Source organism: Melospiza melodia, chromosome 4 (genome assembly GCF_035770615.1).
Source record: "Melospiza melodia melodia isolate bMelMel2 chromosome 4, bMelMel2.pri, whole genome shotgun sequence".
NCBI lineage: Eukaryota > Metazoa > Chordata > Aves > Passeriformes > Passerellidae > Melospiza > Melospiza melodia.
This window is the reverse complement of record NC_086197.1, coordinates 70,385,277-70,412,966: the sequence shown is the minus strand read 5'-3', so window position 1 is coordinate 70,412,966 and position 27,690 is coordinate 70,385,277. Positions and strand designations below refer to the sequence as shown.

The 27,690-nt window shown below is 39.1% G+C and overlaps 1 protein-coding gene across 12 annotated transcripts in view; it reads right to left on the bottom strand.

Annotated features, from left to right (window-relative positions):
* Positions 1–27,690, bottom strand: part of GRIP1 (glutamate receptor interacting protein 1) — a 309,100-nt gene that overhangs the window by 60,338 nt on the left and 221,072 nt on the right. For all 12 annotated transcript variants that reach the window (XM_063155105.1, XM_063155110.1, XM_063155113.1 and 9 more), the window contains 5 exons: positions 18,158–18,293; positions 17,121–17,266; positions 13,837–13,920; positions 12,917–12,992; positions 11,424–11,569 (listed from right to left, as the gene is read on the bottom strand). In XM_063155105.1, coding sequence (XP_063011175.1) covers positions 11,424–11,569; positions 12,917–12,992; positions 13,837–13,920; positions 17,121–17,266; positions 18,158–18,293 — 588 coding nt within the window. The remainder of the gene's footprint in view (positions 1–11,423; positions 11,570–12,916; positions 12,993–13,836; positions 13,921–17,120; positions 17,267–18,157; positions 18,294–27,690) is intronic.

Below are 27,690 nucleotides of genomic sequence, written 5' to 3'. Positions count from 1 at the left end.
TTTGTCTGGAGAGGATGTTTTAAGACACCTGTGTTGGAGTTCACTGCACCAAAATGCAGACCTCTCTAGGGCAGACCTGAAGTGGCTACACCTGAGCCTAAACTCTCTCTACAACCACCCAAGAAAACTGACATTTGACAAATGTGTTTCACCTGCCTCAGTTTAGGCATCTGCATCAAGATGAGATCACCTTTTTTTAGCACATTTCTCTCACATGACTGTTCTTCAGATCATTTAGTACTATGCAGCAAGTGACTGTGGAAGGTAGAATGTACGCAATCATTCCAATTAAAATTTGTAATGTAACATATGCACCAACGCATCTGAGTAAGGCTGCATGGGCATCTTAAATTCTTACATTTCTAATCCCTGAAGAGCTGAACTGAAAGGAACTTTGCAAAGACAAGAAAAAAACCTCACAAAAAATTTACACAAAAAAATCTTGGGTTTATATTTAAAAATCTTTCAAATCTTGAGTTTAACTGTGGGTCAGTGTATGAAAGTAGCCAAAAAGCCACTCCTCCAGCAAGGGAGATCTCAAAGAAGCACAGAAAGGATACATCCTTTCTTATTTGCTTTCCCTTTGCAGCTGATTTCTAGTTTAAACATAGCATCTGATGCTTCTCCCACATTCCATATCCAACTAATGAATGACAGGATATACTGAGAAGGCCATCAGCATCAATGCCATGCCATGATTTATAAAATCAAATACTGATATTTGAAATCCGGTCTGTTATGTGAAAGCCAAAAACTAAATAAAATCAAATGTATAGTGGCTGTCCATCCAACATGCTCTCAACTCACACAGGTTTTGCACTTCAACACCATTAACTGAGGTCATATTTAGGCAAAAGATCTAAAATATTCATACTTTGAAATCCATTCCTTTTCAGCATAAATGTTCTGTGAAATGACTAATGAAGATTAACCTTACTGTAAAGGAACAAAAATCTGCATCCCCTTTTAACCTCCTAGATTATGCCTGGTACAGGTGTTCAAGCAAATGACCTGAGGGACTCTGGGGTTTCTTCCCCCTTGACCTAACCTGTCAGAGACAGTCTGATGTCTCAAACCCATGAAAAAAAGTCAAGAGGATGCAGTGGTTCAGTTCCAGGTTTTTTAAAATGCCTCCCCTCAGGGAAAGTCTTGGGAGATATTTAGTGTTTTCTGGGGTTACAGCACAAATTCTCTCTAGTATAAAGAAAATCAGATCTGTCTCTTAGTCCTTAGTCTCTCAGATGACTGCAGTGGCACTAACACAATATCTTGTTATATTTTTTTAATTAGATTTTTTCCAAATACAGAGTTTCTCTTGATTTGAATTGCATGGCACATGCAAAAGATCCTTTAATCTCCACAAAACTTAATTATCACCATTTCTGTAAAACGTTCACCTCTGCGCTCTGAATTTAAGCACTGCAGCTACCTGCCTAATTTGTTTTCCAGACAAGCACAAGCCAGGATACCTCATTATCCTGTTGTAATCACAGCCTCTGTTGAAAGGCATGCTAAGTAACAGAGAAGCCAACTGACTGACCCATTTCCAGCTGACCAGAGGTATGAGCATGTGGTAGGGGTGCCAATTCTCTTCCACCCTGCATTTCATGGTGCATCTGGATAGCCCTCATGTGGAGTGGAAAGTTTTGATCAATCCTTTATTTCCCATCTTTTACTAAGTGTTTGTGAGGGTTATTTGCTCCTTTGCTCTGCATTCTTGAAGCCTGGAGGGTGGACAGGAGAGATTACTACAAGAATTTTATCCTTCCATCAGTTGTGTTTAACAAAGAGAAGCAAAATAGCATATTTTTAAGAGGTAGAGACTGCTTCCGTTTGCGGATCGTAGCCCCTGGATTAGCATCATAGGACCATGTGCTTCGTAAAGAGATACTAACACAGATTAGCAAGGGTCTTCTTTAATGAATGCCCATAGTGAAATACATTTGATATTTCAGATTGATTTCTTATAATTGCAGGCTATTTAGATTAACTACAAGCAAATACAGGTTTCACCTTCCTGACAAGTCTTTGAATACAAATTTTTCCATTACTCTCAAAACTCAGTAAGTAAAACAGAGTATTTTTATACGTGAAGTGAAACTCCTCTCCCTTTCTAGTTATTTATGACACTTAAATTGTACCTTTAATTTTCTGTTTCAGGGACATCTAATTTCACCTTTACAGGTTTTTTTTTCTCCCATACAAAACAATGTTTATTAAGGTGCTTTTAATAAGGTCATAGTTTCAAAAGCACTTGAGATAAATTTTAATTGGACCTGTTAGAGTAATTTGTAACTTATATGGTTCAGCTAAACTCCTTTTATTTTTCTTTAGGGATGATCAGGAAGTTTGTAAAAAAAGAAACACCTGTAAGATTTATGAAATCCTTGTAAAACATGACAACTCCTCCCTTCTGCTAGCACTAGCACCTACTAGCAAGATGGCTATTAAATTGCAGCAGCAAATCACAACCAGAGAGAGAAAAGATATCAGACAAACAGACTTGGTAATCATGGACATAATACTTTTCTGATTAAAACATCTTGTTTTTAACTGCTTGTAACTTACAACTTGGCCACAGTACAAATATCTGGTGTGATGTTTTCCTACAATGGTTACCCTTCTCAGACTGTACTTTTTTCTCTCCCTTTAGTAATTTTAGCTGAAACAGGTCATTAGGAAAACCCAGAGTTTGCCCCACCTACCCTGCCCTTCCCCCTGAAAATTCTCTAGGCTTTATATGGAAAATTCATGTTCTCTATGTATCCTCTCTACCTGACAGATCTGGCACTGGGAATCAAGAGCTAAGAAGAGGGGAGAGAAGGACTTTTTGGGCAAGAAGGAGAAGAACTGAGGTGAGAGGGTTAGTGATCCATAAAGAAGCGGCAGAACAAGACACTTGGGAATGGTTTGCTAAGAGAAGGGGACTAGAGAAAGGGCTAAAGAAGGACAGGCATGTAAACTGCAAAAGGCCTTTAGAACAGAGAAATCAGCAGTGTGAGAGAAATGTATTGGAAAATTACTTAAGCCTTACTTGGCAAAAGACAGCAGAAAAAACTGGGCTGTAAGGAGAGGGAATAGCATGTTGGGGATTTAGGACCTTCTAGAAAAGACAACTCAAACTAGGTCAGCAGAGAAAGGAAAAATCAAGCAGCTACTGGAAAAGACAGTAATGCAGCTCAGAATCAGGATAAGAGCAAAGAATGGAGGGAAGAAGCATCATGCCTCCATGAAATAGACAGGAACATGGGATCCATAACCCTTGCAGTTGTTCTCCACTTTCAGCAAAAACCCTGCAGTCATGTGTGTGTGTGAAGACTTCTCTGGCCTCCAGGAATCAATCACATGTTCACTGTGCTGGACAGCTGGTCTGATAATGCTGCTAACAGAGAGCAGGCTTAGTGGCTCTCACTCTTTTGAGGAACCATTCTGGTATGGATGTCAGAAGATTGAAGTTTTTCGGACAGAGAAACCCAGGTAATGGTACACAAAAATGTGGCAAAGCTGTTAAGGATGTAAGCTTACACAGGTACTGGTAAACAACAAACTGAGAGTTGCTTATGCAACCCAGGGGTACCATTCATTGGGAAGAAAAATCTGTTTGCTTACAAGGCCCAGTTCCACACCTCTTTCACTGCTCAGCAGTCCCCACAATGAAACAAATGTCCTACCCATAGGGGAAAGCATTATAAGTTTTGAGGAGCTAGCTGTGCATGAGTTGGGTAGGAGGTGTGTAAGGCATAAAAAGGGAACTGCAAGGAAAAGAAGGTTATGAAACATGGACACCTCATTTCTGCTTTTATGTATCAGATTATATCACAAATTCTGTAAAGGCTGAAAGGTACCAACAGCATTGGTCACCAATTGCAAGCATTTTTTTATTTCACTATCACAGCCAGCAGCTGTATCTCTTGATGACACAAAAAACTGATCAAGCAAGAACTGTTTTTTGAATTTCAATTTGAACTTGAATCCAGCCCAAAAAGCTGGATTTTTTTAACCTAACCTATTTACCTTAGGTTTCCATGTTATCACATTTATCTCAAGAGGTGTTAAAAAAGGTATTTATATTTCCTTTAAAGAAGATAAGTAAAGCAGATTAAAGCAGGTAAGGATGCAGGAGCTTACAACAAACTGATCAGTATCAACCATCTTACAGGCCCGTGATGAGACTAAGTGAAGTCATATTTTGTAGCAGCATGAGAGACAAAGGGTTAAAAACAATAACCCATTCTTCCTATTGTAAAAGAGCAGTCCTGAAAGCCAGAGAACTCGATAGCAGAAACACATTACAAGCCTCAGGCTTCTCATGCCAAGGGTAAATCATATGAAACCACAGGATCATAGAATGGCTTGGGTTGGAAGGGACTTTAAAGATCATCTAGTTCCAGCCCACCTGCAATAAGCAGGGATTCCTTCCACTAGATCAGGATGCTCAGAGTCCCATCAATCCTGGTCTTGGACACTTTCAGCCACAACTTCTTAGAGCTACCTGTTCCAGTGCCTCACTACCCCTACAGTGAAGGATTTCTTCCTTATATCTAATCCAAACCTACTTTCTTTCAGTTTGAAGCCATTCCCCCTTTTTCTGTCTCTACAAGTCCTTGTAACAAGACTCTCTCCATCTTTCTCGTGGGCTCCCTTCAGGTACTGGAAGGCCACAATTAGGTGACTCCAAAACCATCTCTTTTTCAGGCTGAACAAACCCAACTCTCTCAGCCTTCCCTCACAGGAGAGGTGCTCCATCCCTCTTATCATCTTGGTGGCCTCCTCTGGACTCTCTCCAGCAGGTTGATGTCCTTCCTGTGCTGGGGACCCCAGAGCTGATGCAGCCCTGCAGGTGGGGTCTCACCAGAGCAGAGCAGAGCAGAGGGGCAGAATCCCCTCCCTGGCCCTGCTGCCCACGCTGCTTTGGATGCAGCCCAGGACACGTTTGGCTCTCTGTGCTGGGAGGGCCCATGGCTGGGTCATGTCCAGCCTCTCCTCTCCTCCCCCAGCACCCCGAGCCCTTCTCAGCAGGGCTGCTCTCCATCTGTCCATCCCCAGCCTGTGCTGATACCAGGGATTGCCCTGATCTGGGTGCAGCACCTTGCACTTGGCCTTGTTAAACCTCCTGAGATTCCCTCAGGCCCATTTCTTGAGCTTGTCCAGGTCCCTCTTGATGGCATCCTGTCCTTCAGGTGTGTCAACTGCACCACACAGCTCAGTGTCACCTGCCAGTTTACTGAGGGTGCACTCAATCTCTTCATCTGTGTCATTAATGAAGATATTTAATAACACTGGTCCTCTGAGGGACATCACTTGTCACTGATGCCCTGAGACATTACCACTACCCTCTGGACGTGACTGTCCAATCAATTCTTTATCCATCTAACAACAGTCCACTCACTGAATCCATCTCTCTCCAGTTTAGAGCTAAAGATGTTGTGGCAGACCATATCAAAAGCTTTACAGAAGTCCAGAGAGATGACATCTGCAGCCCTTGCCCTGTCCTCTGGGATAGTTACTCCATCACAGAAGCCCAATAGGTCGGCAGGACTTGCCCTCAGTGAAGCTGTGCTGGCTGTCTTGAACCACCTCCCTGTGCCTTAGCACACCTTGCTGGCACTACAAAGAGAAAAGTTATTTATTGTGTATATTCACAGCTGACTGTCAGTTTACACTGGTGTCCCTGATGCAGGCATCTGGCACCAACAGCAGAACATGCAATGGATTTGATGAACAAGTAAACTGCACAGTAAGATGAGACTAATGTGAATCTATGTGCCATAGCACATAGATTCAAGATCTGCTCAGTGAATGTGAATCACTCATTAGCTTCCACGAGAGACAAAAAAATCCCATGTGTTTTAGCTAGTGACATATCTGTGAGTGGATATTTCTGGAAGTGTTAGAGTTATGTCTGTGTTATCTCCTGCTGTAAGAAAGATCCAATACATATGGAATGACCTTGGGACTCAGAGGTTTTCTCCTTGAGATCTGCATATTGCCTGAAGCACTCAAACTGTGGCTGGATTAGGGCCTCAGGAAAAAAACAGCAGGAATTAATAACTTTGCATTTAGACAAGGATCAGGGCAGTGCCTTTAATAAACCTGTGGTCACACACTGGAGACGGAAATAAAATTCAAAATGAATAGCTGCATAAAAGGTTATTATCTCTCCTGTGGCTCTTGTGACTGTACTGCATGCACACCCCTCTGGACAGTGGCTGAGCAGTCTCACTTCTGACATTTCCCAAATGGAACACTCAACATTTTGACTTCCAGCATTGTCTTGTAACTTAACTTGTGTATGTGTCTGTGTAGCAGTATTTAAAGTAATGTTTCAGTTAATAACAGCTATTATGACCTTTGTTTTGCACATTGATTTTCATTCTATCTGTCTCTGAAGCAACATAAGACAGGAAAACTTCTTAAAAGCTTTAAGCAATTAATTCATACTTAGAATTTCAAGGGATCTCAATTCACTGCCCTGTATAGCCAGGAGACCTGCAGCTGCAGTCAAATGCTAGAGTATGTTAACCTATCTATTCTGTCAAAACCCTATATGAGACAAGAGAAATGTACAGTTTAAGTTTGTAAAGCAGCAGAAAGAAAAAGGCAGTGTGGAATCCTACAGGGTTCCTGACTTTACTTCTATTTGCAAGGTCTTGCAACACTTCTAAGGCTTATGAAGATCCTAAGTCAGTCCTTGGAGTCTCTGGGGCTCCTGCTCCTTTGGGCTTGTAAAATCTCTAGCTTTAAAGAGTCTCCACAGTTCTGGATGCACTTGAGTGATATTGCTTTATGAAACTTAAGGGTCAGCCCATAAGTTCTTTTTTCTCCTCTATTTTTTGCCTTCCACAAATTGCTGAATGTCTACATTAGAACTGCAGATTATCTCACCTGATCTTTAAACTATGCAAATTTTCTCTCCCTAGTGCCCTTCTTGTCAGGCAGAATTGCTAAAAGGTGAAGCAGGTTTCTTTAAATACACCTTCATAAGGTCATGACAGCATTAATTAATTAATTTGCTTATTTTAATAGGTGAATTTAAAGCGGCAAAAGCCTTGGATGAGGCTAGCAAAAAGATTTACTAGCAAATGTCTGCATCATTATTCCCCTTTCTAGGAAGTTCTATCAGTGTTAAACACTGAGTTCAGAAAATAGAGGGTGTTGCTTTAGTTAAAATCAAGCAGTTCTGTGTCAGGGTGACTCTAGTAGATTTGCAACAGAAAACAAGCTGACTGTTTCTGTTTTGTAGAGAAAACTTACAGGGTGCCACATTCCAGCAAATCTATCCTGGCTCAAATAAGAGCAAGAACTGTTAAAGAAGCCAGAGAAACATATGGAATTTGAAAGTGCAATATGTTCATTTACTCCTGAACACCACAGCATGGTTTGAACTAACAAACACCCACTGAAGAGAGAAAGATGTTGTCTCACAAGTGCAAACAACTAAAAAAATCTTCTTTTGTGTCCAAGTTCTGGCAAAAGCTGTTAGTTTTCTTTAACTACAGTATCCTTGATTCAAAGATTACCCCGGCACGAGCATCCAAGATTTAAAAAGTAGGTTGCTCAAAAGATCATAAACTCTAGATATGAACTACATAAAAATGGTCAGAATTTAAACTCAAGGTAGTCACTACCTTTGAACTTATCTGATTGCTCCCTTTCAGAGAAAATATGGAAGGTTACCCAAGCAGATGCAACCCCAATTATAGACACCACACAGAGCCCAGTGGCATCATGGCAGATCTTTGAAAACCTGAAGAGAAAATGCATCTCCTCAGCTTCAATGTACTGATAAACTTTTATTTTTTGTTTTAGACAAAGGCACCATGAATCTTTGTTTGTAGCTTGTTATTAGTGTTGCATTCTTACTCTCACTACAACTCCAGCTGTGAGCAGCTAATTATGATACTTCACCTGACCACTGCCTAACAGTGAGAATTTCAGTCTCTCCAACCTAACTTTATAGCTTGGAATTAATATGTTTTATTTGATTGCCACAGGAGAGGATTCAGGTTGTAAAATTACCTTGACAGCGGCAGCAAGTCACTGCTAGCTACAACCTTGCCTCTGCTTCTCCCCTTCCTCAAAATGAGGGCTCAGGTGTAATCACAGGGCACATAGAGCTGCACTATACAGACCTCTCCCACCACTAGATGAAAATAGGTGACCCACATGACCAGAAATTTTGGACACTTAACGTGTAAGGACTACAGAGAAAAGCAATAAAGCCCACAAAGATCATGTTAATTCTATACAGTTCTGGGTAGAGCGAGTCACCACAACCACGTCCTCTGCAAACACTGAAGTGCAGCATTATTTAAGCATCACAAAGTTAAAAAACACAGGCAGTTCCTCTAAAATAAACAAGAAAGGTAAGCAATCACAGTACTTCAACACTGGAGAATGTGTTCTGCAAAACAGAAACACATTTGGAAGACTGCATCCTCCACAGCTTCAAATGTAACTTTTATCACATTTTATAATACTTTCTCAGAAATTAGCTTTTTCAATTTTCTTCAGGGATTATCTTGGTATGTTCAAACTCCTACTATGACAAAGTCTCCTTGAAACTACAGCAATACACTCCACACACCAACCTGGGAATATTTTCAGCAGCACCTAAAAAAAAATATCTCTTCCAAGAAGCTGAATTGACAAGTTTATTTCCCTGGACCCAGCAGAGCAGGAGACTTCAGGATGTATTAAGCAAGCACAGGTGTAACCCCAGAGTTCAACAAGAACAGCCACATCTCTTACATTATATACACACTTGATTACCCTGCACAGAACCCCTTGATGCTTTTTTTACTCCAGTTTGTCTAGGGTCCAGAAACAATAAAATGTACAAGCTTCCCAAGTGACCTCTTGAAGACTTCAGCTGGGAGAACTAAACTTTGAGAAATAGAGCACCTTTGAAACAGCTTATGCTTACAGGAGTAAGAAAAGTCAGTTACACACTACAGGACTGTAGCTGAAAAATAGTTCAGGATTATTTTCTTCATCTAGTAAAACCATTTCAAATCAAGTTCCAATTTCATGCTATCAGAATGTATTTTATGGCTCTTTCCAGTTCTGGCCACACAGAATGCTACTTTACAGGATATTACCATCACTAACAGAAGAGAAGGTATTGAAGCAAGCAGTGCTACAATTATATCTCTAGGAGTAATATATTCTACTGAAAACTTATACCAGGAGGACCCTACAGAATACACAAGACTTCTGTGCAACTTTTGGATTGTTTCTGTCTCCTTCAAGCAGGCTAACCTACTAATCTATTTTCAAGCATCAGTTATTGAAAAGTCACCTTACCCAGTATTCTCCCTTTGTTTTAGTCTATTTTCAAATTCTCATCAACCCTCAGACAGCGTTACAAACAGTTTATGGGCAACATAAGAGTTGAGAAAAAAGGATAACATTTCTGTAATTTTTAAATTTCTTTTCACGACTCATGCTCTCTCTTTCACGTTACTCCCAACTTTGACTTTCCTGCTCTTGAGGAGAACTAAGAGAAGATTCAAATCAGAAAAGGTTTCCTGGCCAGAATTCAATGGATTAGGGTGAATGATTTTCAGCCTTTGCACCATGGTCATAAAATAGCTGCACAAGAGAGCTTCCCAACAAAAATTTCTTGTTCACACCATTGCTAAATACTATGCAGGGCACACAGATTGGAAAAAATTCAAAACCTACTGGGGGCTAGGTATTATCACAACGCATTAGAAAGACAGTCTGCTGGTTCCCTCCCTGTTTCTTCTTGCAGACTCTTCTGGATCACCACTCCATACATTTCCCAGTGTTTGATTTCCTTTTCCTTCCTTCCTTCTGACTCCACAAGTCTCAGGTTCTTCTACCTCCTTTAATTTTTGTTGGATAACACATTCATTGCCAGGAAGACAGGAATAGTAAATCCAGATTTGGTGCTGAGAACAAAAAGAGTTTATTCAGAGAGAAAATGACACAGAGACTGATTGGTGGGTGCTGCCTATAGAGTCACAACCCTGAAATTTCCACCTAAGTTCTGTATCCTCCTGAACTGAGCTCTATCCAGATAGTACTGAAAAGAAAGTTCCTGCCTTGAACAAGCTGCAGTTTAGGAAACAACAGAGTATTTCATCACGTGGTCTCCTCCTTACACAAACCTTCAAAGATTTCCAGAAGATCCTCAGTGAAATGGAGGCTTACACACCCCCTGGGATATACAAGGAAAATTGAGATGGGAATTTTCTCTGAAATGAAAGTTTGCTGGGAACTTTGTCTACAGCCAGGGGTTCATTTTAGAAAAAGTGGAGTAGTAGAAAGAATATTGATTTAACTGTGATGATGGACAGGGTTTGGTCATCCATTGTGTTTGGAAGAAAAAGAAGAAACGAATGAAAACACCTAAATTCTAGTTCTCCTCAGAAGCTAGAACTCATCTGAGCTGTCTCCACCTTTCTGGACATGAATCTGTACAACTGTCCATGAGGCCTGCCAGACACTACACAAACCTGCCACTTCAATTCTTGACAGTTCAGTAAACAGAGACATATATTGTAATAAAAAAAGAGAAATCTGTGTCTCAGAGAAGAATAAAGAGGGCTGTTCTAGAATAAGCAAATATCTGACATTTTTCTTTTCAGTATTAATCTTTTCCAAGGCTTTGAAGTTTGACAGTGCTATTTCACAAATCCCTAGGAGGCTGCTTTACTGCTAGGCTAGAAACCTGACTGTGGAACTGAGCACAAAAAGAAGTGAAAAAGACAAGAAATATTTCAGTCTGACTGGTGAGTATTTCTGTTTCTTGCTGCTATGAATTTTCTGTATCTTGAAAAAATTGAGGGGAAATGACAATTTCCAAAACAAATGGAAACAAATAAATTCCAAATCTCCTTTTAAAAATCCTCTGGTCTACTTGAATTCCCACAAAACCTCCCATATTTTTAGTGAATTCAATCAAAGTTTGTATAACATGTAAGCTCATTTTTCAAGCCATTTGCCTCCTCTGTATTTCTTAACAAAATTTCTCTCCCCTATTCTTTTCTCTGTGGCAGTCTTGTGACTTTTTAATTATGTCTTGTCCTACTAGCAGCACTGGCAAAAGGCAAAAGAATTTTTGTTAGATCAAATATTCCCCTCCCTCATGTGACAGAAATGCTTACACTTCATTAACCTTTATTATAAACTAGTCACTGGAAAAGTTACTTTGCTAGAATCCACACTATGGTTTCAGCCTACAAACCACGGAATTGTCAGAATGCTAAATTACAGTAAAACACTGCTCACCTCCTTATGAACCCAAGATTAATGATACAACGCAGAAGGGAATAGCAGTGCTACTAGGAGCATAACAGGTCACAATCGCTGCTAAAACAGCTCATGGAGAACAGGCAAGGGAAATATCACAGCTGGCTCCCAGTGTCACAGCCCCAGTTCCTGCCAGGACCTACCCATCACCGAGACATCGTATTCCACCAGCAGAGTCGCCTCCTGCCCGCACTGCTTCAGAATGCTCATGGCTTCAGCGTGCGTGGTTCCCAACAGCCGGATCCCATCCACACTCAGCAGCCTGTCCCCAGGTTTGATTGTGCCCTCTCTGGAGGGAGAATAAAGGAGTGATCTTTGTTAGTGTAAGACAAATTGATGTGGACATAGTACCATTTTTATGCAGAGCGATTCTCTCGCGCCCTCCCTGACATCCATCCCTCTTGCCTTAACACTTAACATTTGCTTTGACAGCCAGAATGATCAGAGGGCGCAGTGGAAAGGAAATTGCTTTAATTGGAAAGTCAGTGACTGGAAAACAGCTTACCACACAGTGAAATAATCAAGTCACGTTAAATTGCATCTAAGTATAGCTTCTGCTCAACATATGCTTTCTTTCTACCTTATCCACACAGCTCTGTTTTCATACATACACAAACACATCCTCCTCCAATATTTTCTTAAAAATAAACATGAGGTGCAAACACATGGGTGCTGAAACAGATTGCAAAATATGAATGTCCATTTATTGATTTTCTTTAAAAATATCTTTTAATATCTTGCATAATTCCAGTTTTCCTTTCTTCCTACTCAGAAGTAATTCAGCTCTAAATCTAAAATGCTGTCTCCTAAGCACATCTCATAACCTATTCAGAACTATAACAAAAAATTAAATACTAACACTGTCAACTTAAAGATCGTGGAGAAAAACAAGGAAACCAGGGGATGAGGGAGAGAAAAAAGTGTGGGAACAAAAGAAACACTCGCTTGAAACATTTTCTTCTTAGTTTCCAAGGTTGAAAATGTCAACATAGGCTATAGATATCAATCTGCTTTAAAGAAACTGCCCTTTGAGTTTCTTTAATGGTTTAAGGACACAAATGCCATTTCTGAAAATACAGTTTGTGCATAAAAATAAAGTGAATATTCTTTTTATATATATATATAAATAATGGTATTATATACAAGTATGGCCAAAACATATATCTATGCTCAGAAGTTTTCTAGGTAAAGTTATGTGTGACCTCACATGCAGATATGCACAAACATCTTAACAGAACAATAAAACACTCAAACTGGTCACAGTATTATTTTGAATCACAAGAGAAAAATATTGTGGTGTTAGAGTATGAAAAGCATAATTGAGACCTACATCAGTTGTCTGAAGAATGCAAAAAAAGGTGCCCTGACCTATTGCAGGAATTTATTCTAATTATTTTAGGTGCAAGATTCTAAATTAAAGTTGACACACACCATAACATGCTGAGCCTCTGTGGCTGCCCATTACTATTGCTGCAGTTATTATTATTTCTGTTACCACAACTAAAGACAAACCCATGAATTCCAAAGGACTGTATTTAAATGCATCTATTTCACTCAAAATCTTAACTTCTGTCCCAAATAATTCACCTTTCTCAATTTCTCTTTCACATGAACTCCAGAGAAAGATGAATTGTACCTGTCAGCAGGCCCTCCAGGTCTGACACATGTTATTACTACAGGACGAGATTTATTTCTGTCATCGTGTGCTCCACCTGAAAAGGAAAAAGCCAGAGAAAGTATACCTTCATTTTAAGCTTTTGATGCAAGCTCATTTCCAAAAGGCAAGACTACATCTTGCATCATGCACCTTCACAGATGGGCTAAAAGAATGAAAAAGATGGCCAAGCCATTAATATCACCCTCCACTGAATTTTACCTAAATAAAATCAACTTACTCCAGGTATAGATGAATCTTTAAAAACATTTATATGGAAGGATTCTTACTAAATGAGTATTTTTTTCTTAGAATTTTCACTCTGAAAATAAGATCTCAGTGTGAACAATTGTTCTGCAATGTTTGCAGCGCAGAGAAAAAAAATCTGCACTTTATGTATATGGAGACTAATTAGTGACCACTAATAATTTATGTATTAAAGAAAAAAGACATTTTTCCTGAAGAAAATAATAATTCATTCTTGGGGTATATTAATTAACAGCTGCATCTTTTTTCTGTTCTCCAAGTCAATGATAATATTTTACTTGTACAATTCAGACTACCAGCAGTATTAATCAAATTTCATGCCTAATATATAGAAGTACTACATGTAAATTTTTTTAAAGAACTATGATCTTCCCGGAGATTTCAGTGGTAGCAGAATTTGGTGTTATGTGACCAGAGTTTGTCATGTTTTTTGGCATAGTTGATTACTTACAATTCTTCCATGAGCAAAAATTTCAGCACCTCATAAAAGCAGCACATGAAAATGTGGAAAATGTAATATATTGATTTTTACAAACTGTAAGACATAAATCTTGACATATTTCTGAGTGCTTCAAAAACTTACCCCTTTTTTTTAAAACAAGAAAATACAGAGTTCAAATTCAACAATGACTCACCTCTTATTACAAATCCAAAAGTGTTCCCCTCTTTATGTAAAGTAACTTCCACAGTTCTAAAGATGAGACCTGACCCTTGTACAGCTAAAAGAAAAAGAATCCAAACCTTAATGGTTATTATTTTTCTAATTATACACACAGATTTACATCTTTTCTAATTTAAGATAGATATTGAGTCATGCAATTGGAAAGACTCAATTACAGGACAGACAGACTGAAGACCTGTGATTACATAGAACTCACCCTCTTTTTGAGAGAATTTTGGGATAGATATTTTGCAGAGTGACAATGGTGTGGAAAAAGACACAGATGCATATAATAGTTGAGGAATTTGAGTCTTACTGTTTAAATTATGGCATAATTTTGCTTTTCTTATAGTTACAGAAGAGTGCTAGAACACATGGAAACACACAGTGAGACAAAAATGATACAAAATTCTTAAGAGTACCGATTGAGCTTCTTGTTTAGCTTTGAAAACATTTGTTTTTGTCACTTAAAGAGAAGACAAGATTTTTGGGCTGTTTCTTTGATCTTAGGTTACTAGATTACAATGCAAAATGCATTTTATTATTATAAGGACTTTTTTTTCTTTTTCAAAATGCAGCATGCTCTCCTATAATTGGTGAGTTGGTAAAAAAGTTCTTTAGCTTCTAGCTGAGTCAGTATTTTCTCTGGAAGTACTAAAGAACTGGTGTACAGCTGGACTAGGAGGTGAGAAGCCTAATGCACAGACTAATGCATTTGGGTGTGATAATCCACTTTACAGAATTTGAAACCACTGCTGTTAAGAGACCAGCAGACAGTTTGCTATTAGCTTTTACAGGAAAAACTTTGGCAGGGTCTAAAAACTCTATTTTCCAATGAGAAGAGGACTCTGTGCAAAATCACATGCACTCACACTTTCCACCTTCCACTCAAGTACTGCAAACAGTACACATAAAATTAAAAAAAAACTCAAAACCAAACCAACCCAGCTCTATAAAATACATGTTCTGTGAGCAGCAGAACTAATGAACACTTGTGTCATTTAATGTTCCTGCCTGCAATAACCAGAGTTTCCCTGTCAGGACACCCTGAGGGCGCAAGGGTGCCACAGGCTACCCTGCGTGTGCTGCCAGTCATGAAAGGCACCAGGAAGAGCAGAGGGCCCTCAGTGCTCCCTGCCCCTCTCTCTGTCTCTCTGGGGACCCTCCTGCTCCCAGCTCACTCAGGTGTTTATTTCCAGGAGATGTACCGTATGTAATGTACTTTTTTTGAGTTTTTCAGTCCCTATTAAAAAAGTTACTGCAGGGAACCAGGAGAACCATCCAGTGAAATCACATAAATCTCAATTTCTTAGGAAAACAGGTGAAACATGGCCCTCCAGAGCACTGCTCTGTGCTGCAGTAATTCCTGCTATAGCTTGAAGATCACAACTGTGTTACTGAGTCCATGTGGTTGTTTTCTCTTCATTTAGAAATGTTTTACTGACAATAAAAAGAAGAATGAGAAGACAACTTTTGCCTTCATTCCTATTCACAGAAAGTGGCCTTGCATGTAGGTCACGATGAACCCACGCTTCCCCATTTGTTTCGTGTGACCTGTAACTTCCACAGGGGAGAGGTGAAACCCACAGCTCAGCAGTGAGGAATGGCAGCAGCCTCCTTCCACGTGGGGACAGACACTCAGGTGGCTGTCCCTGAACCCCAGCCTCAGCCTGCTGGGGGAAAAAATTGCTTAACCCTTTCCAACAGGGAAAGGCAGACACGTGTGGTCGCACCTCTCCTCACAGAGAGTAGCAGGCACAACTCTCTCCCAGGATTTTTCCTGGGGAAGGCAGTGAGAAGCTCAGAGAAGAAGAGAAAACAATTCTTATCTCTTCACTGCTCCTTTTGTTTTGCACATGCGGAATGTGTTATGGAGATTGTTTACCCAAAGTGATTTGTTAATTGGACACCACTGAAAGTTGTTTTGATTCCTTGGCCAATTGAGTCAAAGCTGTATCCTGACTGTCTCCAGACAGTCATGGGTTTTTCTTTAGTATCTTTGTAGTATAATATCTCTTTAGTCTGTAATGTAGTACAGAATTAGTGTAATATAGTATAGCTTAATAAAGCAATTATTCAGCCTTCTGAAATCACAGAGTCAGAGCACATTATTCCCTGCATTAGAGTCACCCATCATCAACAGACACGGGGCAGGCACTTGCTCACCTTCCACTTTTAAACACTGAGGTGGCTCGTGCTGAAAACAGCAGCTGGACCCTCCTGCTGTGAACACTTCAGCAATGGAAGGAAGCACTAGGGAGTGGGATTACCAGTGCTCAGCCAAATTTAATCCATCATTATTAAATGACTGACATTTTCTGGCTCTGAAACTGCAACAGTGCTCTGCCTGAGGGAGCAAGCATGGGAACAACAGTAGAATTTCATTATGTATGGGGCCAGGAAGGAAGTGCCAGGGCTTCTCCACACAACTACTGGAAAACTTTAATGTTTAACAAAAACAGCTTGCTCACTAGGAGTTCATGGAAACAACTAGTCTGCTAATTATCTCCAACTTTATCATCTATGCTTGTATGAAGAGGCTGGAAGTTCCAGAGAATTAAACAGAAAGTTACAAATGCTGCTGTAATTTAGTATGTCAAAATCCAGTCTCAGTGAACAAGAGTGGTACATTGCTAAAAGGGGATGAAAACCAAAGAAAGCCCAGTTGAATAAATGCAAAACAAATAATGTTGATGAAAGAACTACGTCTGCAGCAAAGTAACTCTGAACTCAGCTGATTAATTCAGATACTCTGCTTCAGAACATGAAGTTCCCTCTCCACAAGCAAACACTAATCAACAGAGGACATTCAAAATTTTTTAGTGTGCTTGTCAGGAGGTTCAAAAAACTCCCAAATACATAAATAGACTAATCCTCCAGCTGCTAGAAAGCAGTGGGGAAGTTCATCAGCTTCTGAGCAAAACTCCCCAAACAATACCCAACCAACCAAAACTAACCAACCAAAAACCAACCCTCACCCCCAGAAAACCAAAAAACCAACAAAAAGCAGAGATTGGTAACTTTGCTCTGTTGTTGGTGAGATTTCTGCTTCTAAAACATTAGAGAGCATCCCTCTGTACCGCCAGTTCTTTTGTACTGCTTCAACGTTCTGTGATAAGCCACAGGAATAAACAGAATTAAGAAAAGAAAATTAAAAAACAACCACTACTAAAATGACTACCACCAACCATGCTCATCTCATTGTTGACTACGTCTGCTATTCTACATAGGCTTTCATTTTGCTCTGGAAATACTTACAGACTGGAGGCAGCTCATACTCCACTTCTAACACAACCCTTTCACCAACATTCTTGAGCAGGCTGATGATCTCATCATGGCGAAATTTGGTCAGGTTGATTCCATTCACAGATTTGATGTAGTCCCCTATATCCAGCTGGTCACTCCTAGGGAAAAGTACATATTTCTTTTGTGAAAGACAGATCTGATGAACCAAACTAAATCCTTTAAATTACTGTTTAGTAACTGTAAGAATTTTTTTCCCATGAATCTCGATCAAAACGAGTTGATATTACTAACAGAACAGAAAGTGGCATTTTAAGATATTAATCTACTCTAGCTTGTTAAATATTAAAATAAGAACTTTTTTGCATTATTCATTCCTGAGGTACAAAACCAGCCCTACAATAAAGGAGCTGGATGATTTGACTGGTTTGGGCATAGGATCTGGGAAGTCATCTTCTTCATGTCCCCATCTTTGTCTCTCTCTGTTTGGGAAATGTCCAAACAAAAAAAGTTTTTTTTGTTCTACTCAGTTACTTGGAATGATTTAGCTCAACACTCATCTTTTGACTCGTCTCACTCATGATTAAAAGCCTTTTTCTTTGCACTGTAGTAGTAAGCAATGTACCTATCACTTTAGAGTCTTTTTAATCTCAAAGCTATCTAATGAAGAACTAAAAACAGAATAAGAATACGGTAGCAATATCATTCTTTTTTCCCTTTTGTTTTTTTCCCCTCAGTATGCTATGCTTGTCTCAAATTTTTGTTCAAAGACAAAAAAACCACCCCAGAAATAAAACATGCATAATTTAGAAGAAATACCATGAGTTTTATGACAACATTCAAAGATTTCATTGCTATTTCCAGTTTTCATCAAAGTAGCCTTGAGCAAAAAGAAGGACCAGCTGTTGCCATTTCCCTGAGGTTCTCCAGTGTGATGGGCTGCCATTACAGATGCATCAGTCACATATTTTTTAGGTGACCTTTCTGATGCAGCAGGTATTTCTGAGGCAATCACATATTATAACGCATTTTGCAGCTTGAGATGCGGTTACCTAGCAGCGATTCCTCCCTGACGAAGGTTAGATACTCTTGGTTTCCCATCCTTGTCGATACCACCCGATACTGTGAGCCCTAGGGTGGTGCCTTCTTTTTTCATTAATTCAACTATTGTTGAGCCCTTGAATTCCTCTGTTGAAAGAAAATTATTCACATTATTAAAATTTAAGTAGTAACACAGATGTTGCCTTTCCAATATGTCACCTTCTTCCCAAGAAAATCATTCTGTGTTAGTAAGAAATAATATGTACATCTGGAGATTTTTTTTATATTACAATTTACAAGTTCTGTCCACAAGGCTCTGCATATAGATAAGTCTTGAGCCATATGTTCTGTAAAAGGTTATTAAAAACGACACCAACGTGCTAGTATACTATACAGAGCCCACAAATATGAAGTCTGGGAACACTTATAACTAAAGATAGTTGTTTCTCATTTTAAAAAAGCTATCTTTCCTCATTTTCTGCTCTCTACCTCTGACCTCTGAGCTTTATAATGCACCTCAACTGATTAAACAGAAGGGTAAAGCACACCATGATATACCAGAACTATAATTTTAGGTTCAGACTCACTATGAGGCCACAAGGAGATGTCAGTGTTAATAGAACAATTGAATACAGCAAGAATCCAGACAGAGATACATCAGATTTTAACAGTTTTATTCCTTATTTTTACATAAATACAGCTCCACTGTAACTCTCTGCAATTTCTGCAGAACAGGTATAAAGTAAGTGAAGGGCTTTCATAGTGATTAAGTGTATATAAAATTTCCCTCACATGCTAAAATACCTTCTTCTGCACTTTCTTCATTTTTGGAAAATGGTAAGTGAATTCCACAGACAACAAAGGCAGGCCACATGCAGCAAAAGGCATCAAACTTTCAAAAAGATATGTCCTTATTGCACATGGGTGGACAAGGTAACCTACATAAGCAGTTTCAGCAGGACTGCAACTCTTTGGAAAGCCACATATCCATTGTTTGCAGTCTGAGAAGACCTAGTAAAACCACCAGCTGCCTGGGTATTCTGGAAAAATACATGAAATCCTAAATATCCTGGAAAATTCTGAAAGGATCATCCTTTCAGAATTTTCAGATCATTTCAGGAGCATCTGTCTCAGGATCCTCCTTTTCAGTACTAATATGCAGCTTTTAGGTGAATTGATCAGATACAAGCATCAAATATTCACTGTAAACAAACAGTATGTCTGCACTGCATCAGCAAGTTGCTGTAGCAGCATGAGATTTAAAGATGAAAAGTCTCCCAAAAACCAAGCACGGTCCTTGTATATATTCAAATGTTCACCAGTAAGTGTAGAAGTAGCACTATCCAAATAGCAACAAGGCTCTATCAAGATCATTCCACCTGACTGAGGAGACTACGTAACACATTTTCACCTTATAATGAAGAACTGCTGCCCTGAACAAGAACTGACAAACCACCACCATTACCTCTGCATTTGAGGAAATGGTGGCAGATTGAGGAAATAATTCAGAAGAGACTCCAGTCTTGGTGCACAGGCTTGTAATTCGTGGTAGTACTTCTACTAGGATTAGCTGCTGAACATTTTTCTGATGTGGCATCAGCCTGTGCTCCTGCTCATTTCTAGGTGTCTGACAGGATCTTCTATCTATTCCAGCTAATGATGACCTCACTTCAGTTATTCACATTTTGACCATTATACAGCATGCTTGGACAAGAATTCCTCTGTGCTTATAAGCTTCTACTACTACAAAATTCTGCAATGCATCCAGCAACCCAGGTTGTCAGAAGCAGACAGCAGCATAGCTAACCGGTGCATTCTCCAACTTGGCTGACACCAAACCACCATTTGGTACCATCTGGAAGCTGTTGAGCTCTCATAATGTTTACTCACATCTGGCCTTTTTGACAGTTCAGAAAGAACAGATGTGATTACCTGTTTCTGAACATGCAGACATGTTGCATAGCTGTAGAGATGCTATGGACCAAAATAATGCTGCTTTCAGTTTTATAAAAACCTGTTAAGTATTCATAATGAATACAAGAGTTAGTCACGGTACTTACTGCAGCTGAAGATAATGTACATTGGCACCCATGATGCAACCTCAGGTGCTGTGCCAGTGTGTGACACATGTTATTCAGGGTTTACCCAACCACAAGATCTGAGTCCAAAGGAAAATTCCCCTCCCTTCCCTCATCCCAGACTTAATCCTTCCTTTTAATTCTCAGTAGTACAATCTGGCTTTCAGTAACCATATAAGATATTTTTTAAACAAATACTTTGCCACAATGCATATACAGGACATAAACAATGCACTGCACTGCAAAGCAATGGCGAATCTTTTGCCATAGCATAATACTGTCATGTGTTTTGGTCTTTTACATAGGTTCTGAGTTTGCAATCCAATGCTGGGCAATACTCTGCTGTCCAAAGTACATGTGGAACAGATGATCCAAGCAATATTTTAAGCAGGCTAACAATTATAGAAGTCCCTTCAACTACTGGCATGGAAAGTGATAACCAGGCTCGCTCCGTCTCACCGTCTATTATGACAAATTTCTGTTTACCTCTGCCAACAGAACAATGACTTCTAGGCACTCTTCCCTGGTAGGCAGGAGGGAAAGATGCACCAGCACTGTAAGGGAGGGGTGGTGTGAGGTGCTCCTTGCACACTGACAAATAAGGTCATCCAGGCATGCACAGTAGTTTCATTAGGTTTGCTGCTCTGAAGGATTTTGTAGCTTTTGTTGTACATAATCATATCAGGAAGAAATTAAACTACCTAAGCTGGTTTTGCTTATAAGAGACTGTTATCCCTGCAAGTGATCTGAACCAGGCCCATTTGATACCCTCATCATTCTGGTTTTCATCTTTGCTTTCTTAAATCACACATGATTACTGATCTTATAATGCTATATATGACATGCTTACTCATCTGCATTGCTTTGGCATTATTATTACAGACTAATCCCCGCTGGAATATTATTGAAATGCTCAATATCAGAACAACCCTGGGAGTTCATTTCCAATCCAACACACAACCACATCTGTACATGCTATTCCCCAACTAATGCAAGGTCAGTCTCTGTTTCCTAGTCAAGGCAATGCTGTGTTACAATTTAAGGGTAAAAAATCAAACTACTTCATGTATCATCTCACTCATAATTCATTACTTATGCCAACCAGCAAACTCCTAATTAGTTAGAAGTCTCTGGAGTCTGTTCTTTCCTACATGTACTCCCACACGGGTAATAATATTAGCATAGTCAGCATCTGAAGGGAAAGCACAGAAGTTATTTCCAGACTTCTTATGAATTCACACTTGGACTTGCCTTCCCTCAGCCTATGGAGGGGGCATCTTGGTTCTGCCTTAGCACTTCCATCGTTTCCTGCTCTTGCAAGGACAATCCTGGGTACATGCCTGTCCATGCTGCACCAGCCACTCCACAGCTTTCTTGGCACCCACCTGCCTCTGGCATGGGGCTCAGGAATCCCACTGCATCATGGAAATGGCTCAGCGAGGGCAGCAAAAACAGGCACACAAGCAGACGTAAGAAGAAAAAGAATGGCTTCTGCTCCAAAGAGCTTCCTTTAGATCTCCAGTTCTGTAAGCAGGAGCATACACAGCAGCTGAATTCCACAGAAACATTACACTGGTGCTGTTTTCTCAGTTGCTGTTCTGGATGCTTCTCTCAGGCTTGCTGCTGCAATATCCTGACTGAATATGCCTGACTTGCAGCTGGGTCAGCTGGTGCATTAACACTGCGATCTGCCCTGGAGCCTGGAGGACTACAGCAATTCTCAATATAGCACAGGAAAGCTTCAAAGATAAAGCTGATGCTCAAATTCTAGACTGGGTAAATCTTACTGTGAGAGAGTGAATACATGGAACAATTTGCAAGTAGGTAAAATTGAAGAAACACCATGACCAATTTTTCTTCAATAATAATAGAAACATAGTAAAGCTTCCAGTATTTTATACATGAGCAGTCTTCTTGTCCTTTTCTACTCTTTGGTGTATATAAATAATATCTTTCAATAAATAAACAGCATGGAAAATAAATTCTCATGAGACTTATGAACCTGGAGTATATTCACTTCTTCAAAAATAAAACAATACTAAATGATAGAAGAGATTTTTTTGCAGAAAAATATTTGAAAGCTGAGAGAACTCTTACTCAAAATTATTATAATTTATTTTCTAAATTACTACAATTTTATATCTTAATGTACATATTAAAGAAAAGTTCAAAATATTTGCCTTCATTTCAGATATTGAGGCCCTTCTGTGAAAATTTCATTTTAAAACCCCAAAAAATGTCTAAAATCTACACAATCAGGTCAAGTGCTTGCTTCTGTTTTCCACCTAGTGAATAAGTTTGTTAAGTGCAGCTGGAACAGCTGCATAAATGGAACTGAACATAAAAGTAAAAAACCCCAAACTTGCTGTTCTTGACATTTTCCTACCAAAATCATATATAATTAAAAAGTAAGCAATTGGTAAGTTTGCTGAAAATATAGTGAATGCTGTCCTGGAATGGAATTTCCCTTGTATGTCAGCAGAAATTCTGCAGAGAAAAAACATTTTGTTTTACATCCAGTAGGTACTTCCTAGCTTAATAAGAAATCACATAAAGATAAAGTCAATTCTTTGGGAACAGATAGCAGTTTGTTATAGTGAAGACATCACATTTACTCAGTGTTTCAAGTCCTGTGGGTATGTGTATTTCTCTTAGTGTGACAAGAAGGATGTCAAGAGATGATGAACAGTCCATTCCTTGCTGCCCTTTTCCTGACTGGCTGTCACTAACTTCTAAACCATCAAAATTTCTATCAAAAACAAACAAAACCACATCACTGAGGAGAGTCTGAGGACATGAAGTTGGTCACAACCTGCCCTGTGGCCTCCCCTCCATCCTGTGGAGGGACAATCCCCAAACCAGGCCCAGTTGAGAAGCAAGCCACCCACAGTGGAAAACAAAAGTGGTACAAGGTGCAGCAGAGCACATCTACAAGGCACAACACACTGCACTTACCAACAACACTGCAAATTTAAAACACTGCCAATGCAGGCTGCCGTGGGTCAGCAGCCAGGTTAATCTCTATAAATGTACAGGTGAAATGTGTGCCATTTTCAGTGAAAGCAAAGGAGATAGGCAAGGCTAAGACACTTGCAAAATATGTCCAAAAGAGATTCAGTTTACACTGACACCTGCTCTGGTTGTGTACAAGGCATTAGATGGTCTCCTTTATATATATATTATATATATATATTTATTTTTTTTTTTTGCTATAAGAGCATCTACAAGATGCCTTTGCCATTGCAAAAATATTACCTAAAATCCAAATTCCTTCCACCAGAACTTATAGACTAGAAAAAGTCTGCCTAGCCTAGGCATGACACAGAAAAGGAAATAAGGGTATTTTATGATCCATCACAAGCAGTGATATACAGGACATGATCACATAATTCACTGAAAACACCAGGCCTGCAGGACACAGCAGCACAGTTCACACCTGGGTTCATTGGTTGCCTGTCTAAAATGAGATTAGCTCTTGTGCTATTTGGTTTTGGGTACATTTTTCATATTTGCAGAATCGTTAGCAGCCAACACTCTCTAAATCTCAACTGAGGCATTCAACAAAGGAGGTCTTCAATTTAACCACAAATGTAAGCATTAGATTTTAAATTCTGTTTCTAACTTAAATATCAGAATTTAATAAAAGTATCCCAAGCCTGAAAATCAAATAACCACTAGAAAGCCAGCTGCAGACAAAAAAAGGAAGCTCTTAATTCTTAATGAAAGAACTTCACCTGAATTTCCTAACAGAAGAGTACTGAAAAAAAAACATATATGACACCATTATCAATGCACACTGCAGTAACTTCACTAATTACATTTCAGGAGTGAACAATTACTGGAATAAACCACTATTACCTTCCCAGGGCTAAGCATTTGCATTCCACAGCCTACAGTGCAGCCCCAGTGCTTCTCCAGCAGCAGCACAGCTGTGCTACCAATGGCAAACGCTCGAAGGACAACATCCTGCTTGCATCTGAATCCTGTCCTAGACAGGAGTAGTGAAGAACATTTGCTAGAAAATGAAAATAGGTGTGGCATGGTGTAAAATCAGTTTTCAAGTTAAAGAAGCTTCACACAGAAAAGACAAGGATGATCTCTGTAAAGTCAAATTACAAAGGATGGCTTCACATGAGGGTGCAAAAAAAAAAAGCTGCTTTTAACTTAGAGGAAAAAGTGCTCCATGGCAGCAGCTGTGTAAGAAGCAGAGAGGTTTCTCCAGGCTAACTGTGGCAGATATGCAGACTAAAACAAGAGATGGATGGTCACATGTCTAGATGCTTTTTCAAGCCAGACAAATGCTGGTAAGGGAACAACAGGCTTTTTGGCCCTCTGGATAGTCCTGCTTGCATGGTTTTTTTTGTTTTGTTGGGGTTTTTTCCTTGTATTCACAACTGAATTGCACAATAGTGCATTCCAAGTACTATCAGCCTAAAATTATTCACGACATTAATTTGACAGATATTGTGCAAAGAGATCAACTTGAGTTATCTTTATACAGATGATGGCATCTGATTCTTCTAAGAGCTGACTCTATTAGGAATTTTTGTCAGTGAACACTTCTGAATTCTTTTCTCTGTATTTTTTTTTTGCTATACATCAAGGATTGGAAAAATCAGGCTAAACACAATTATTCCCTATTAATAATCCCTAAGCAGAGGAATTTAACTGGAGGAAAAACTATTTTAAAAATTATAAAACATTAAAACTTTTAGCTTCAGTAAATATGAATACTTTAATATATTACAGTAAGAATATCCAGATTTAGTTAAATCACAACAACAAAACTTTTTCTTGTATTTATTACATACAAAAAGAAAAATTATCCCTGATATGCCACCTTGTTGTAGGGTTGGAATAAAGATGCAGTGGAAACTACAACTTGCCCAATGATACAGTGTAGTGAAAGTACATTTATTCTTTAAGATAGCTGGGAAGTTCTAGTGTTTTCATCAATGGTTCTCTTTTATAGAAAACGTACATGTATCTATACTATCCACTGATCACTTGAAAATCTGCAACCATCAACTTCCTCATCTTTGGATGAGGACCAGTTCCACCTTGAGGCACTTGCAGTGTTTCAGAATGTTTAAGCATTTTTTTGCTTCCTCATTATCTCTGATGGCAGTCAAATTCCTGAACACCTGTTGGGGCCAGAGCAGCTCACTAAACTGTCAAGGTGGAGCTTTATTTAGCAAAGACATTGGAACATAAAAATGAGCACAGTGACGAAGGACTTGATGGTCTCAACCTTCACCTCTTCAGCAGGTATTGCAAGGCTTTCCAGAGCTCAAGCTTCCATGCTTCCACACCGTATCATTGCTAGCTCCAGTGTGGAATGGATAGTAGAAAGTACTTCCAAGCTGAAGCTTATACCCATAGTTATCTCAAACTTGTATCTCCCACACGAAACAAGTATCTCCTTTTGAAATTTTTGATCACACCACAAGCAACAAAATCTTAAACTCAAGAATGGCTTGTGCATCAGTAGTGTGACATCTCTGTGGACAGTAGTGATGAAGAAAGGACAGAACCCCATGACATTAGTCTTTTCTACATTTCTGTCTGAATGGGATGGAGGCTTCATTAACCCTCCTTCTCTAGCAGAAACGCTACTGTGCACAACAGCACAGAACTTAGACACTAATTTAGATTTATAGAACTTCTTCCCATAATTCTGATGAATTCACCTCCAACTTCCTCTTAATTTCTTTTTAATGAGAAATTAACACCAAGAAAACTCTTGATAATTTGTGCTTCTTTACACTGATGTGTCACTACTCACAAAAACACAGCCTAAGAGTTGCAGTTGCTCTGCTTTCTACAGTTACCAAAATGGATCAGGCTGGATTGATTACAGGACTGATTGCATTTGTGCATTTCAAAGCAGGAAAGAACCACTGAAAACAATTCTCGCCCTCATCACCTGAGTGAGACAAGCAAAGAAACTTGATATGGTGGTATGTCCACCTATAGATTAGCTTTTAGAAAGATATCCAGCGTGGCTTTGAAAGTGATGAAAACTCTGCTACATGTGTAGATAATGTCTATCTGATTTGGGAGTAGACAAACCTTTGAGACAAAGACCTCATTATAGTACCATTATTACATTCAGGATATCCCTTCGATGCAGAACTGCGACCTCCAATCAAATCACCTCCTAATCTTTTTTTCCTTTTAGATTAAGAACTGTCTGAACTGCTTAGGTTTTTGCTATTTAAGACATGGTTTGCCACAATGTTTTAACATCCTGTTGCTACCAGTTAAATCTTAGCAATAGTGTCATTGAATCACATTTCTCCATTTGAGCTGTCATTTATTTTTCCTGACATACCTTGCATTGCCTTTTATGATCTACAGTTGCTATATAATGTAATATATTAGTTAACACAAGTGGTTTTCCTTTTTATGGCACGGAGCTAGATCATTAGTGTCATGGCAAACCAAATCACTTAGGATAAGGAAAGGATATAGTAATGGTGTCACTCCTGTTTAGAAAAACTATCATTCATGTATTCAAATAGTGGGTAGTGAATTTTCAAATATTTGAAATTTGGAGGAATGAGACTGCATAACTTTTTGAAGTACAAAGATTAAGGAACAAATGTTTAAGTTTTTAGGGGTCATATACGTAAATGACTGCAGAACAAATACACCTGAATTATATGCACACCCTCTCTTTCTACTTGGTAGTATTGAAGGAGACTCAGCATGACAAAAGGGTTTATCAAAGTCTCTCTGTAGAAGATCAGGCTACCCTTGAGAAAATGAGATATGGATGAGAAAAATGAGAAATATGGAAAATGCGAGTGAATGCTTCCCTTCCCACACATTTTACCTTTTGTCCTTTGTGCTCAGTGACCGCTGCTCTCTTTACGGTTTGCTTACTCCTCACCTTTGTGGAAAACCCCAGCCCAGAAATGCTGACCTCTGGAAGATGGTAGTTCAAAATCAGGCTGGATGAATGCATTGCTACAAATGGTTTAAAAAGTGATCTGTCAATGACTCATTCTTTTTGCATACTTCAGTCTGATATAAAACCAAAGTTACAAGGATGGCTTAGGGGGCAATTTAATATGCAACCTAACAAACAGGATGCACTGATTTTTCACTAGATTTTTATAGGGGAAAAAAAAAGTTCCTGTGTCAAAAAGATTATTAACTTGCTCAATATTCAAGATGAAGAAAAAAAATACAGTTAAATCCAATGGAAAAGGAGGGTTAAAGAACTGCAAAATAACCTACTGGCTTATATTAAAATTTACCAAATCACAGAAATAGTGATGACTTTAGACGTCAATAAGCACGTAAGATCCTCAAGAATTTACTATTCCTGTAAAGTAAGTGTGCCAACATGGGGGAAAAAAGAAAAGGAATAACTCAGGCATTTCTAGGCTGCTAACCTGTGCTCTGGAACTCTCTAATCAATCTCTGTGCTTATTCTCTGGAGTTTAATGTATGCATAT